The 14,870-nt window shown below is 43.5% G+C and overlaps 1 protein-coding gene across 1 annotated transcript in view; it reads right to left on the bottom strand.

Annotated features, from left to right (window-relative positions):
• LOC144797641 (uncharacterized) overlaps window positions 1-14,870 on the bottom strand; it is a 353,681-nt gene that overhangs the window by 166,648 nt on the left and 172,163 nt on the right. Inside the window, exons 30-33 of the mRNA XM_078668345.1 lie at window positions 13,436-13,696; window positions 6,812-7,072; window positions 5,900-6,160; window positions 304-561 (exon numbers count right to left, since the gene is read on the bottom strand). Coding sequence (XP_078524471.1) covers window positions 304-561; window positions 5,900-6,160; window positions 6,812-7,072; window positions 13,436-13,696 — 1,041 coding nt within the window. The remainder of the gene's footprint in view (window positions 1-303; window positions 562-5,899; window positions 6,161-6,811; window positions 7,073-13,435; window positions 13,697-14,870) is intronic.

Here is a 14,870-nt window from a genome sequence, read left to right as displayed (position 1 = left end):
CGTGTCGGGTGGAGGTTTGAAAAATCTCACACAGCACAGATTTCATGACGTATGAATGAATATTTGCATGTAAAATATAAAACTATTACTTTTATAGTGAACCAAGGCATGCCTATCACATTTTACCCTCAAATTTTACAAGCTGCACACATAATGTGTTTTACATACATTTCCCTAAAGAACATGAATCCATGTTGCCTGGATGTCAGAATACTGCTAGGGATACAGTCTGCCTTTCTGATTTTACTCATCTTACCTTGTACTTAGTATTTTACAAGTGAAGCAGCCCTAAGTCAGACTTGCCTGTCTTAACAGAAACAGCATTGCTGGCTGGACTACTGCAGCGCCCTCCTTGCGCGATCACCGTGACGTTGTAGGTGGTCTCACAGTCCAGGAACGGGATATCACAGGTGGTAGTTGAGGTGTTACAAGATTGTTGTGAGCCCAGGTCCCCCTCCGCAGTCATCATGTATGACACGGCTCCATCGCTGGCTAGCCAGGTGACAGACAAGGTGTTTGTCAAATCCAGGGTTGGGATAACATTGTCCGGAAGACAAGGCGCTGCAGGTGAAAACGGAGGAAAACAGGTGATTTCATATTCTGTAATGCTCAATTGATTCGTAATGTGACTTTTGAATGTCTGTGCAAATAATCAGGGATGGTTTGAGGAGCAAAGAGACATTTCAAAACTGTAACTCTTCCATAACAGTAGCTTTGCTTTACAATAGCTGTGAAAGGCCTGCGTTCACCAGAACTTCACAAAGCAGGTAGTAAATTAGACAACCTGTCCATTTACCGGTAGCCTGTTGACTTAAGTATTGATGACAGAGATGCACAGGTATTGGCAACAGTGATGGCTGTTGTCTGAATAGATAAATACATAAACAAAGAACTTTGCCAGTGTAGGTGCCTTTTGTGTTAATACTTTTGCCTTGACTTTTTTTCTTTAATGTGGGAATGACCTGTAGCCGAAGCTTTCCTTGCAGATGCCTAGGAGGGTCTAGCTAAAGAAAGCTCTGATACTGAAGGCCTCCTGCTTTGAGCAGCTCACCGTCGTCTTGCAGGATCCACCCTGGATATTTATGACCATCAATGTCATGTTCAAATTGGCAGTGAAGACATTTAGAGCTTTGAGGAATCCTACCCCATCCTGCCTACGCCTACAGTATAGCCTGGGCCTTACATTCTTGATGCAAGACTTACCTTTTGGATTAAAATCACCTTCCTGGTTGCTTTTATACTCCTTTTCACTTTTTATGATTTTCTTTTTTTAACTTATAATTGTGATTGCTTAAACAGCCTCGAGGTGCTTCCTGACTTTGGACAAGATGGCGAGTTATTACAGTAGGTTCTGTGGTTTGTTTAGCAGAGGCTATTCATTGAAAGCATTCTGCAAATGTTGTCCTTGAACGGGGAAGCGGCACTCACCTTCGAAATTGCAACATATTTGGTAATGGGAGGGGGGGGCAGTTATTAGTTGGAGGACTGGAGGAAATGTCCTAGTGTATAATGCTTATATGTTGCTGAGATCTTTGGCCAATGTTTATGACCGTGTCTGAATTGTAAGCACGGTGATTTGAAGGTCAGCCAGACCGTCACATTGAGCCACTCATTGGTTATTTGTAGTTTTACTGCACCAGCAGCATTCTGGGAAATGTGGGACGTTAATGTAAGATGGGCAGAGGTTTACAGACATTCGACTACAACTGAGGTATCTTGTGGAGAGGTGATCAGCAATATAATCCTTCCAAGATGCCAAGCATCATATCTAAGGCAGGAGTAAATAGCTTCCTGACCTCAGACGTTTGCAATTTAAACTTGGGAAGATTTACAGTCGGCCGATGGAGCGAGCTGTTGAGTGGGCTAGTGTGGCAAATGGGTATGAAGAACACGTTTTTTGTGGTAGGGTCTTAAGTGCTAATTATCACCTGGCCGGACGTCAGATATAGACCGCTGGTGATACACAGGCTGAGCTTTGTACCAGCTGCCTTGCACTGGTTGATGAGCGTGTGCTTCTTGATGATCTTAAGGTGGGGCAGGAGGAAGATGTTGACCAGTAAAATGCAACAAGGGCTGTGCTATCCCTGAATAATGCACAAACGAATTGAGGGAGGCGCAATAAGAACCGCCTCACTTCCGAACACTTTTCTAGGAAGAAGGTGAACCATGGAATTTAGAAATCTGTAACTCCAGCAATTTCACATGACATATTTGTCCCTGACAGGCCACCATCAGAAGGAATCCCTCAGCACAGTGGCAAAAGAGAGGCTTGTATAGTACGAGTTATGTATAGAGCAAGTTGGGACCTCTTCTTAAAGATATCTTAATATCTTTTAATAAGGAGAATAGGCTATTTGGTAGGGAAATCGTTTCTCTCTATGTTCATAACATGTAGCATGTAAATTGTGACAAGCTATGCTGTTTCAAGCCAATTGTTTGTGACGTCAGCGCAGGCACAAGCAAAAAGGCTGAAGATTTTACCCAAAAGTAAGTAGCTGACATTAAACTATTTTAATACTAGAAAATGAAGCTAGTGAATGCCACACTCCCTCAGTGTTTAAAACCTACCCCAACATGCAAGTTGAATAAGAGTCTGTTTTTCCAATTTGGCCACGTTCTTTGTGTGTTAAGTGCATTAGTTATCAACTTCCCAGCAACATGGTGATTTTTTTCTATCACTTTAATAACGTATGTAAAGTTCTGAATGCAAACATTTCAACAAGGGTTGTCTGAAGTTGTGTAGGATCATACATTTATGATACTGTCTATACTGCTTTTAAACAATAGTGAGGGGGGAAGGATCACTTGTCCTGCTAACCTGGGTTTTACAAATAGGTGGGAAGTCCCTTGGTAAAAAACCCTCATGCACGTGAGTAGGTGTATTTCTGGTAGCGGTATATCTTGATTCTCCGCTAGATTACTCTCGTGTCTGCATAATCATAGGGTTAGTAGGTATGCAGCCTCCGCCTGGAGGTAGTTAACCCAAGGTTAAAAGCAGTAGTGTCCAGTGATAAGTGGTGATTGTGAGGTTAAAATAACTCGGACAGCCAGATTTGTAATATTTATTATTCTGGATTCAAGTTAAGTGGTGAAAATATATGGTGGATATGCGTAATGAGAATTATTAAGGTTCTCACGCTATCAATTTTCAAGGATTTAAAAGGTCGACATGTTTCAGCCCTATTCGCCTAGAGAGGTCAGTGGGCTTTCTTCAGGACCGTGTGAGAAGTGAATTGTAAAGTGACGTACTAGTCCTTTACACCTTTAAGGTCAGTTGTGCCTGTAAATACAAATAGTGTAGGTAACCTTGGGGAAGGTTGTGGGACAAAAAACAACATTGTTCATACTGAATTAATGTGCAACTCATAAAATGGCAATACTTTATCGATCACTACCTCTTGCATTCAAAAAACCACATACTCAAAAACTCTGGTTGTCCACCTTGCTCGTTATTCATTATATATAGACTTATATATAGACTCGTGCCAGATTCTATCTCATAATAATAATGGCAATAAGTTGCTTTATTTAATTTGTTAACTCGAGTTCACCTATTGTCCATGCCGTTTTTAGGTGAGACTAGTTAATCACTTTGTGTTCAAGCGCGCTGTTTTTTAAGACATTTATTATATATATCGTGATATGCAAACATTTTTCTGAGAGATAATATATGCCCCAATCTTAGCGCATTAGCAGGCATGTCTCCGACTTATCATTCATATTATGGCGACTCCACGTACCTTCGCACTGTTATTACGTGCTTCCTCAGGTACCAGGGAGTCTCTAGGAGGGGGGCCCTTTTTCTAAAGATAAGGGTAAGGGATTAGTAAAGGAAGGAAAAGGAAACAGGTACTTATCTTCTGGGACGCCGTTCTTTATTCGGCATCACTCCTACCTGTAGCTCCTCGCCTCCCGCGCCACTAAAAACGGCATGGACAATAGGTGAACTCGAGTTAACAAATTAAATTGCCATTATTATTATGAGATAGAATCTGGCACGAGTCTATATATAAGTCTCTATATATAGTGAATAACGAGCAAGGTGGACAACCAGAGTTTTTGAGTATGTGGTTTTTTGAATGCAAGAGGTAGTGATCGATAAAGTATTGCCATTTTATAAGTTGCACATTAATTCAGTATGAACAATGTTGTTTTTTGTCCCACAACCTTCCCCAAGGTTACCTACACTATTTGTATTTACAGGCACAACTGACCTTAAAGGTGTAAAGGACTAGTACGTCACTTTACAATTCACTTCTCACACGGTCCTGAAGAAAGCCCACTGACCTCTCTAGGCGAATAGGGCTGAAACATGTCGACCTTTTAAATCCTTGAAAATTGATAGCGTGAGAACCTTAATAATTCTCATTACGCATATCCACCATATATTTTCACCACTTAACTTGAATCCAGAATAATAAATATTACAAATCTGGCTGTCCGAGTTATTTTAACCTCACAATCACCACTTATCACTGGACACTACTGCTTTTAACCTTGGGTTAACTACCTCCAGGCGGAGGCTGCATACCTACTAACCCTATGATTATGCAGACACAAGAGTAATCTAGCGGAGAATCAAGATATACCGCTACCAGAAATACACCTACTCACGTGCATAAGGGATTTTTACCAAGGGACTTCCCACCTACCTGTAAAACCCAGGTTAGCAGGACAAGTGATCCTTCCCCCCCCCTCACTATTGATTTACAAGACTATATTTCAAGGAAACTGGATGGATCACAAAATTTCCTTCTCCCTCCACAAATGATTGAAGCGCACTGTCTATACTGCACCTTTTCAAATGGCTAGCATTATCACCTTGTGGTAGAAAATCAAAGCGATGAAGGACTTTTTTTGATGTAAAACTGGTGATTTTCATCAAAACAATGTATATATGAATTAGTAATCTAAAAAACAACGGCCCATTAAAAGTATGAGTCAAGTAGTTTCTCTTATGTCTACTGTGACCCTTGCAGGAAGCGACAGTAGGAAATTAAACCAGACCAGGGGTAGAAAGACAGCACAGAAGGAAACAAGTAAAGAGAATTAGCAGTGCTTAATTTGTAGAAAAAACTAACAATCACACTCCTCCAAGTGAGACAATTCAGATTATTCCAGGTCCCCAAAACTATAAGAATGACTTGGAGGCAGGCAGTAGTCAGTTTGAATGTATATGGAAGTAATAATTACTGTTGTGGTCATCTCTAAATTAGCCAGACACCGCCACCTTGTGGCAGACTGTCAGAAGACCATTAAATGCCGATGCCGAGCACCTGTAACCACCAGCTCAAATGAAGCACTGGTGGGATGTCGAGGGAAGAGGAAAAAGTATGTGGAAAGAACAATGGAGAGGGAATAGTAGAGGCGGGTGGAAAGCATCAAAGAAAAAAGAGTGAGATAGGTGAATGGCGAAATAGCGGGAGGGTGTTGAGCCGACTTGCAAAGAAAGCCAAGAGACAAAGCATGAGTGGTAGTGAAGGGTAACAGTCCCAGAATTGACATAATAATACAAAATAGACTAAATTATACTTTTCACTATGAAAGGTATTCAACTATTTGGATTCCACAGCCAGGGGAATGACATTCAGTTTCGAACAGTTTGCTGAAATTCCTTTTTAGAAAAAAGTTGCTCCAGGAAAGGCCTCTACTTCTCTTTTTCCATCTAGATCACATGCATCCCCGATGTACTCTGCCTTTTTTAAAATTCTCATATCTAGACTCTGATGCGCCACAGTTGTGTCCATTTCACTTTACATGTGTGATCTGATGGAAAAGGCCTTATTGATCGACTTTGTGAAGAGCACTTTAGTTGTTAAACTCAAGCTTAAGGGCCGCTTTACAACAGCCACATTGGACCCCAAACTGCACTTGATTCACAGCGACGCTCCCACTATACCTGTCACTGCTGCACTTGTTTCACTGGGTACAGCTTGACAGCCACTGTGCCCCGCTGTTACAGACACAGCATAGACCTTTCCGCACAAGAGGCCGGCAATCACGCAGGCGGCGTCTGTCGCATTACAGGAAGCGGTGTTTCCATCCCGCTCACGCGCCACCACTGAGTAAAACTCGGCTCCTTCTGTTGGGCTCCACTGCACAGATGCCAGGTTGGTGTCACAATCCACATCTGAGGTAGGGGCTGGGGGAATGCAGGGTGCTGAAAAATATTAAGGTGCTAGGTTATTTCAGTTTCTAGGCAATTACTAAGCAATTACAGTTTCTTCTTAGGATGTGTCAGCTGCTCCATCACTTACAATACTTTTCTTGAATCTTCAAACTATCAAATGATAGTGAAATTGTTCCATCGAAATAAAAATGTAACATTTTCAGTGGATAAAGAATAGGAGCACGTCGGAGGACGGTAATCTCTGTGAAATTGGCAAGCAACAACTCAGAGGATACCACCAACACATTGAAATGAGAATACAATGGGGTCACATAAATCCATATACGGGAAATGGGGTCGAGCAACAATGCAGCTATTACAGTGCACTGAGAAACTAGGGAAGTGAAGCTGAATAACTAAACCCATTGAGTCTGACCTCTGTTCAAGGACAGCGTACCAGAGCCACAGAAGGTGGGACATGCTCCTACTTTCAACTGCACAACTTCACCAAGCTTCTTTAATTACTCTGGCCCGTTAAACTACTTACCAGCCTCAGCTTACACCAGGTACTCTTTGTAGTCAGGGCATGGTTCCTGTGGCATTAAGACTTACAGAAGGCAACACAATTGAAAGTAAAATTACAAATCAAGCAGGTGACATAAAGAGAACCATGCCTGCAGGTGAAAAGTTCTACAGTCTTACCTGTTCGAATCTCGGTCGGGAGACTGGCGGGGCTGGTGGAGACGTCATTGGCTGCGACGACGACGGCAGAGTATATCTGACCACACTGCAAGCTTGCGATGGAGCAGCTCATGGCCACTGTAGTGCAGGAGAGTGAAGTTCCATTGGGTGCAGTCACAGTAGCCGTGTAATTTAGGGCGCCAGCCGCGTTACTCCAGGATAACGTGGCCTGGTTTGTTTCACAATCAATACTTCCAGTGAAGTTGCTGGGGATGCAGGGAGCTACAAGTGAAATAAACATAGACATAAACTATTGTTTCCATGAATTGACAGCTAACTGAGAAAGAATGGAGAAGAGTTTTAGGTAGTCCAAAAACAGTGTCCAGGAATGCATCTTTTAAATGTATCCGATTCAACATGCTCCATAGAACTTACCTTACCCAACACCGATTGAACGTAGTGTATGGGAGTGACACCCAAGCCTGTGCCAGATGTTTGCAGGGGGATGCGGACTTTGACCACATGGTCTGGGCCTGTCTCGCGCTTGCTGGCTATTGGCCTGATATCGTCAATATGCTCAACAGGATCTTAACTCGGACCCTGGTGTGCTTTCCAGAGGTCTGCCTACTAGGCCTCTTCCCCAGACCCAAAGCCAAAAGACTTGGTCATAGATTCATCGATTTGGCTTTTCTCTTAGCCAAACGAAGATTTACACTCAGATGGAAGGCAAAGCAACCCCCTCTAGTGGTGCACTCTGAACTGTTACTTGCTGGGCTAGAGCAGAAGAGCAGGCCTTGATTAGGGAGGATAAGGTCACGAAGCGGCGTAAACCACTGGCTGAACACTGGGCGGAAATAGTGGATACACGGCACTCATCCGACTTGACCACACATTCCAACTCCATTGACTCTGAAGAGCGGGAATTGACGCACACATCGCGGGGCTCGGTGATGGTTGCGGAAAATACATTGATGTCAGACCACTCAGGGAGCAGATTGGGCCGGATCTTTACGCGCAGTACTGTGACATGCAATCACCTGGCCCACGAACCAGATACAGTCCTTGCTAGTTCAAGGACTGACCGTCCTGTCCCCCTGCTGCCGCTGTCCTCCCCCCTTTTTGAGGGTGCCCTCCCTCGGACTCCCAAAGTAGTGACACTTAACTGATAACGGATCCCTGAGCTAGTTGCAGACCTCTGGTGGTTTTCTTTTTGTTATAGTTATTTGTTTTGTTTTATATCAAATGGAGACACAGAATTTGCTCTATTGGTTTTCTTTACTTCTTTCTATGGCTTCTCCCCTATCTTGCATAATCACTGAATGTTTAACCTATGTAATAGGTTCCAATAGTCTCCATGTGTTACATGGTCTGATAGAATGCTATGGACAATAACCCGTCACTCCCCAGTGTCTCTTTTATTCCCCATGGTGAGAGACTGATTTATTCCTCGACCAACACCGTGGGAGGTTGCTGTGTTGGATATGGGACACTCCGTGATCATTAATGGGTTGATACCCTTTACGCTGGTCCAAAATACCGTGAATACTGTAAAGTGAACTATAACTGAAAACCACATTATGTACTATGTTGATCTCACTGTGGAAATGTGACTGTGTTGAGAGGTTATGATGAGTGTTAAATAAATGCCAATAAAAACGATGAAAAAAAAAGACATGAACTATTGTTTCTTAAGCATACCATTAACCAACAAAATAGCGTCACCATAGAATCCACTCTTAAAAATGTGGTATAGAATCTGAATATAAATTGGAAATGTTTTTCAGTTGCTTTTGATTGTCCATACGATTATTTATAAATGCAATGATTACAGCTATTGTAATCTTTCTGTTTTGATGGCAGATTAGATGTTTTTAGTTAGATGGATTGTATTAGCTTGAGAGCACTCTGTCCACCAACCTCTTTGTTCTCTTATCTTATGTAGAGATGGGAAGACCTTATTCTTAACACGGGCTCTGTTGCTTTTCTTAATGGAAAGCTTCCCCGGATGGCCCAAAAGTGGTGGTGCCGTCTGAGGAAGGCCATTACACCGTCAACGCTACATACAGTGGACGGTATGATATCTTCTTTTCTGTCCATCATTGCCATGATAAAACTGGTAATGAGGGACAGAAAAAAACAATAAATAACAACACACCTTGGGAGGCAACACCCATGGCGTAGGGTCATTATTTTTCTATTTTTCAATTACAAATGCCCAGTAAGCGAGGGTTATTTTTTAAGGAAAACCAATTTTTTTTAAAGTGTCGTGGTCGGCCATCAAAACCAGTGGTGGTCACCTGCCACAATTTTGCACCTAGAAGGAACTGCTGTGGTGGCGGGTTCAACATAAAGGGGCCGATTAGGATGGCGGTTTTTCCGCATCCTCCGGGCCGGCGGAAGTGTCCGCCGGCCTGGAGGATGCGGAAAAACCGCTGCGGAGCCTCCAAAGACCCACCGCCAAATTAGGATGGCTGGTGGGTCTGGAATTCCGTCCGCCGCTTTTCCGCCGCGGTCGGCTTCCGACCGTGGCGGAAAAGCTATAACATGGCAGGCGGTGTCTATGAGACACCGTCCGCCATATTAGGATGTTCGTGAATACATGCTTTTCCACGGCGGCTTTTCCGCCATGGAAAAGCATACGGACATTCACTTTGGGGGCCCGTTGCGGGCCCCCTGGGTGAATGGGGGGTGGGGGGTGCACATGGGGGGTACCTATGGTACCCCCCTGCATTTGCGTGCACAAAGCAGCAGGCACCGTGCGGTGCCGGCCGCTTTGTGCATGTAAATGTAAAACATGCTTTTTTAACATTGCGGCGGGTGCAGCTTGAAGCTGCACCCGCCGCAATGTTAAATATAGAGGATGTGACCGCCACCCTGGCGGTCACATCCTAATCAGCACGGAGGGAACGCCGCAGCCCCTGCGGACGTTCCCTCCTCCTCAAGGGTGGCGGACGGACGCAAGTCCGTCCGCCATCCTAATCGGCCCCACAGTGTGGACCTCTGGCTGGTGGACACAAGTGAATCAAGGTGGCAAAGTTATTATACTCCACCACCCTGACAGAGGACCGCCTACTAAAGTCTAAATGAGGTCCTAAGTTCTGCCACTTTATCACAACCTGGCAATCATGTTGTTTCTCTGGAAAAAAAAAACAATTCTAGAAAAAAACATTGCCCCTTTCTTTCAATATGGCTTCTTGTCTTAGCATTTTCAAAAAAGAGCAAAGAAGAAAGACTGTATTCCACATCAGATGCTCATAGCCATAAAAAAATTCAACTATGTCAATGTGGGGCTTTAACCAAGGTAAAATACCTGAAACAAGCTTGATCAAAAGTTTGATCAACGAAAGATTAGAGTAAGTCTTTTCTTTTCCTCTTTGGCCATCCAATTACCATATTAAAAATGCAAGTTCCTCAATGGGAGCAGAAAGAAGAAGGAACAACTCTTGTGTGTCTCAACTATGGACAATTTTTTTGATGGTTTGCTTATTTCTTGAGTTCACTCAAGCCAAAAAGATAGGGAACAAAAGTCTAGCAGAACCTAACGACAACTGTCACTCAAAAATGTGACTCCTCATATTCCCCTACACAATCAACTCCACCTCACCTCTCGTAAGACGTTTCAACAGAGCCATGCATTGGTTGGAACTCTGATATACAACTAATCAAACCCAGTCAGATAAGACCAGCCATACTGGTACCTACTTCAGTCAATGGAGAACTGGATTTATTGTACTATAATTACCTCTAAATGAATCCTCATATTGATTCAACACTTAGAAGCTGGTAATGAGTACCATAATATTCTTTTTATGTTTAGACTGCTCTGATCTGCATTTAAGTCTTGCTTGTCAGTGCAGCTGTCTAACACCTATTGTTATCAATTCTTTAAAATATACATGGAGTGGGGTTTGGCTGCACTCAGAGGGGAATCACTGTTTCACTTCATTGGTAAAACCTTATTGATTGTTTGATTTATCATTCTGCTTCATTCCACAGTGTAGGAGGCACTATTTTACTTAGCCACGGCACACTGAATCATCTCACATTAAATTATTTATCTCATACAAGCATTGCAAATCCGGAATTTGTTAAGCGCAAACTAATCATCCCTAAGGGTTTCAAGGTGCTGGGGGCCATCGGAGAGATTAAGTGGGCTATTTCCCAGAGTCACATGGTGCTGAGCAGAGCTACCGCCGACACCAAGGATCGAACCGTGAGCCCGTGCTCCGGAGTCAGCTCTCTGGCCGCTGTGCCACACCTCTCCCTCTTCTCCCTTGTATAGAGAAAGCAATATTTTTGTTCTTTGGTCTTTTTGAATGTTTTAGCCCCGAATCATGTGTGAGTCACACATACATTTACACAGACATACACAAGCCGAATCCAGATTCTTTTAAACAAAACAAAATTGGAAAAGTCAATACATCTGATTTTAATGTGGTAAAGCATGGACAAATGTGGTTTGCACACATTAGGTCATTAAAGTCAGACCTATCGGCATTACAAACGTTGGTTGCTCTTATTGTGTAAATCAGTTACTTGTGGTTTGTATGCCACTGTTCGTTTCTGAAGGGTGCTGAAAACTATTAAAGTAAGGTGCAGTGCCATAAAAAAAAACTTTTAAAGGAAACCAACAGAAAGCCTTTATGGACATCATGAACTCCACTGATATGCATTATTTTAATTCCCAGAATTATTTGCTCTTTTTCCCTTCAAGAAGAGTGGCCCAGTGATGTGTAAATGTTTTGCTGGGGGTGTTTATTTGGCCTGTCCGTCGAGCTTTGAAATCCGAGAACAACCAACACCCCTGGCAGCACCAAAAGCAGGTTAGTCTCCTTCCATTGATCTCAAAACTAAATACAATTTCAAATGCCACACGACAGACATTGATTTGCTTTCCAGTTTCTATATGCTTGTCGCCCCACTTTGTTGACCATATAGTTAATTAGGAATATTGACCCTTGATTTTACTGAACTGAAATGAGATCAAGATGGCCACATTCAACATGCAAAGTCAGAGGTTGATTGTGATGACTGCTAGACCAGTTGGCAAGGAGTCTTGGTATTTTGTAGCACCAATTCTTAATTTGTAAAACAATAAGTGCAGGTGACCTCTTCAGGACACCACCACAGTTTACACCACACATTGCCACTGTACTTACACAACTACTAATGATCACACTGCTACAAGTGTGACAAATCACACTTCTTGAGGCGGCCACATCTTTAAGAATGGCTTGGGTGGCAGGTATTTGTTGTTTTTAAAATTATATGAATTAACAAACAACTGTTTTCTGCTCATCTTTAAATTACACAGAGCACCAGAAACCACCTGCTCAAATTAAGCACTGCGTGCACACTATCTAGTAAGTGGTTTCAGCAATCATGGACACATTTGGATTATAAAGTGGATAGGGGAGTATGTTGCAGGATTTGTGATGGGCTGCTCTGTGCTGTCACTATTTTTGGAAAGAACAAAGAGCCCTAATTTAGATATGCTTGCTGTCAGCATATATTTACTCAAGGGCGTGCATAGTCAAACAAACACAAGTTTTATGTTATCTGACTCTTTACTTCCAACTTGTAGCCTACCATGCAAGCCCTCTTCTGCTCCCATCTGAATGGGGACAGTGCCTTGGCCACAGTCCAACCAGTCATGGAACTCTGCCGTCAAAGCTATCCTCCATGAAGGTGAGCATTGCAGAACTATGACCAGTCTCCACTGGCTCTCCAACCAAGTGCAAATCACATTTACAACATGATGCATCAGACACAAAGCAGTAGAACACCACTCTTCCACTGAGCAACTCCATACCTTCCAACTCACTTCGTGCCACTGTGTGACACACAGTATCGGCTTCCATCACACAGTCTCCCGGTGAGGAGCCGATATAACACACTGGTAGGGAAAGCAAGCTGAAAGCCATTGTACACAGTGGTTTTCCAGCTCGTTTTCCAAGGCTTTGAACTGCCAATGTCCATTAAGAGTTGTGAAAACACCCCAGGACATCGGCACCAGACTCAGCAAACTTTTTTTAAATTTTTTGGGAGGAGGGGGCTTAGGGGCAGGATGGGTTTTAAAAGTTCCTCCTAGGTACTTCTCGGCACGAGGCCCCATCCCCTTCAAGGTCCAGCCTTTTCCTCACACAGTGAGATTGTTCTTCAAGTTGGCAGGTATGTAACTCATTGTTGCTGACGGATACCAGAACACCTGAGGTCAAGCTTAAGCCAGAGAGGCCATACAGGAGTGTAAGAAAGACTTAGAAGCAAGCCTGTATGCATGCCTTGGACTGCAGAAGGATATCTCATTCAATATAAGAAGTCTCCAAGCCTCATTCAATTTGAAAAGGAACTCAACTCTCACTCATTCAGAAAAAATAAATCTAAAAATAAGCAAATGAACGTATATGAATCTGGTAAGGGGCCTATAGGCCCCTTACCAGATTCATGCAACCTATCCAAGAGAGTGGTGCACCATCAGTAAATGAATAATGTATGGAAGTCCATCTTAGATACTCGAATAGAAATATGTACCTGGAATCTTGTCGGGGGTCTGTTTTCTAGTGCTCTAAAGTGGCTAAAGACAAAACTGAAATAACACAACTGTAATCTGTGCAGTGCTGCTTAAGCGGTCATGCTGACCCTTACCAGTATGAAACTCAGCGGCGCCATTTGCAGTACTGATGCAATCTCCGCTGTGGGCTGTCACAGTCACCTCATACGTCTGGCCGCATTTCAGGTCACTGACGTCGCAGGCTGTGCCCGAAGTGTTGCAGGAACGGAACTCTCCGGCAGGACTGGACACTGATGACGTGTAGGACACGGCATCGGGAACAGCACCCCAAGACAGTGTGGCAGAGTTGGAGGCCCAGTCGAACTGAGCTTCCACACTTGTGGGTACACAGGGAACTAAACAGAGAAGCACATATGACGTCTTTACTCTTCCAATGAACTCATGAATCATAGGACAGAAATGCCATTCAATGGGACTGAATCTATAGCCATTCGCTAGGTTTTTTTAATATATAAAAATACAATTATATCGCTCCTGAAGCAATGTTTTTTTTGAAAATCTGTTTTTATTGCCATATGTTACAAACAAAAAAGACTCAGTACATCACATTGCGAATTGTCAAAATTAAATCACATTCCTTGTACATGTCTGTATCACATGAGGATATAACATTTTTTCTTTAATGTGAACAACCTTACGAACATCCCCCCTCCCCGTTTCACCTCCCTTCCGGCACTACCATTTCCCGCACTCCAAACATTCGTAAATAACTCAGAAATAAAATCTGGTCTATCCCATCACGGTCATCGTACATTGTGTGTTCATCGCTTCCACCCTGGGAACCGCATTGAAGTCCCTGGTAGTAAGACCGTCCCACTGTGCTCCTAGAACTACAACTGTCCCCCCAGACATGAGGCAGCTCCCTCTAAACTGCGTGACACTCCCAACTTTCAAGGTATTCGCATCCTAAGGGGCAGTTATCGAGTCATCAGATGTGTAGCCTTCCCCGGATTCGAAGGACCCCAGTAGTGTGTTCCACTCCAAAGATATCGGGTTTTTCCTAAGCCCTCTGCGTTCTTCGCGCTGTAATGTCACGCTTTCAGCCTTCCCCCACCGTACCATCTCCGCCCTCCATACTTCCGGGTCTGGTGGTCTAGCCGATTTCCACTTCATTGTGATGGTGCGTTTAGCAAGTAGCAGAGCCAGGCTAATAAAACGTGTGGTCACACTCTTCTTACGTTCTACTGGTCCCAATCCCAGTATGACATATTCCCATGCTGCGTGGGGCTTGGAGGGGGCCAGCTTAGTCAAAGTATCCTGCACTGACTTCCAATAATATCCTAGTTTTGGGCATTCCCACATCATATGGAGCAAGCGCGCATCCTCCACTCCACATCGGGGGCACGTGTCAGCTGTGTTGGGAAACATGGCGTGTAAGCGATGCGGTGTCAGGTACGCCCTATGTAATAGCATAAGCTGTATAAATTTAAATTTGGGGTTTCTCGACACTGCCTTCGGGAATTTAACTCCTGAAGCAATGTTGTACATTGCCCTAGGATTTTACATTTG

Source organism: Lissotriton helveticus, chromosome 1_2, assembly GCF_964261635.1.
Source record: "Lissotriton helveticus chromosome 1_2, aLisHel1.1, whole genome shotgun sequence".
NCBI lineage: Eukaryota > Metazoa > Chordata > Amphibia > Caudata > Salamandridae > Lissotriton > Lissotriton helveticus.
Note: the sequence above shows the minus strand (reverse complement) of the source record. Positions and strands in the feature narration are given on the sequence as shown.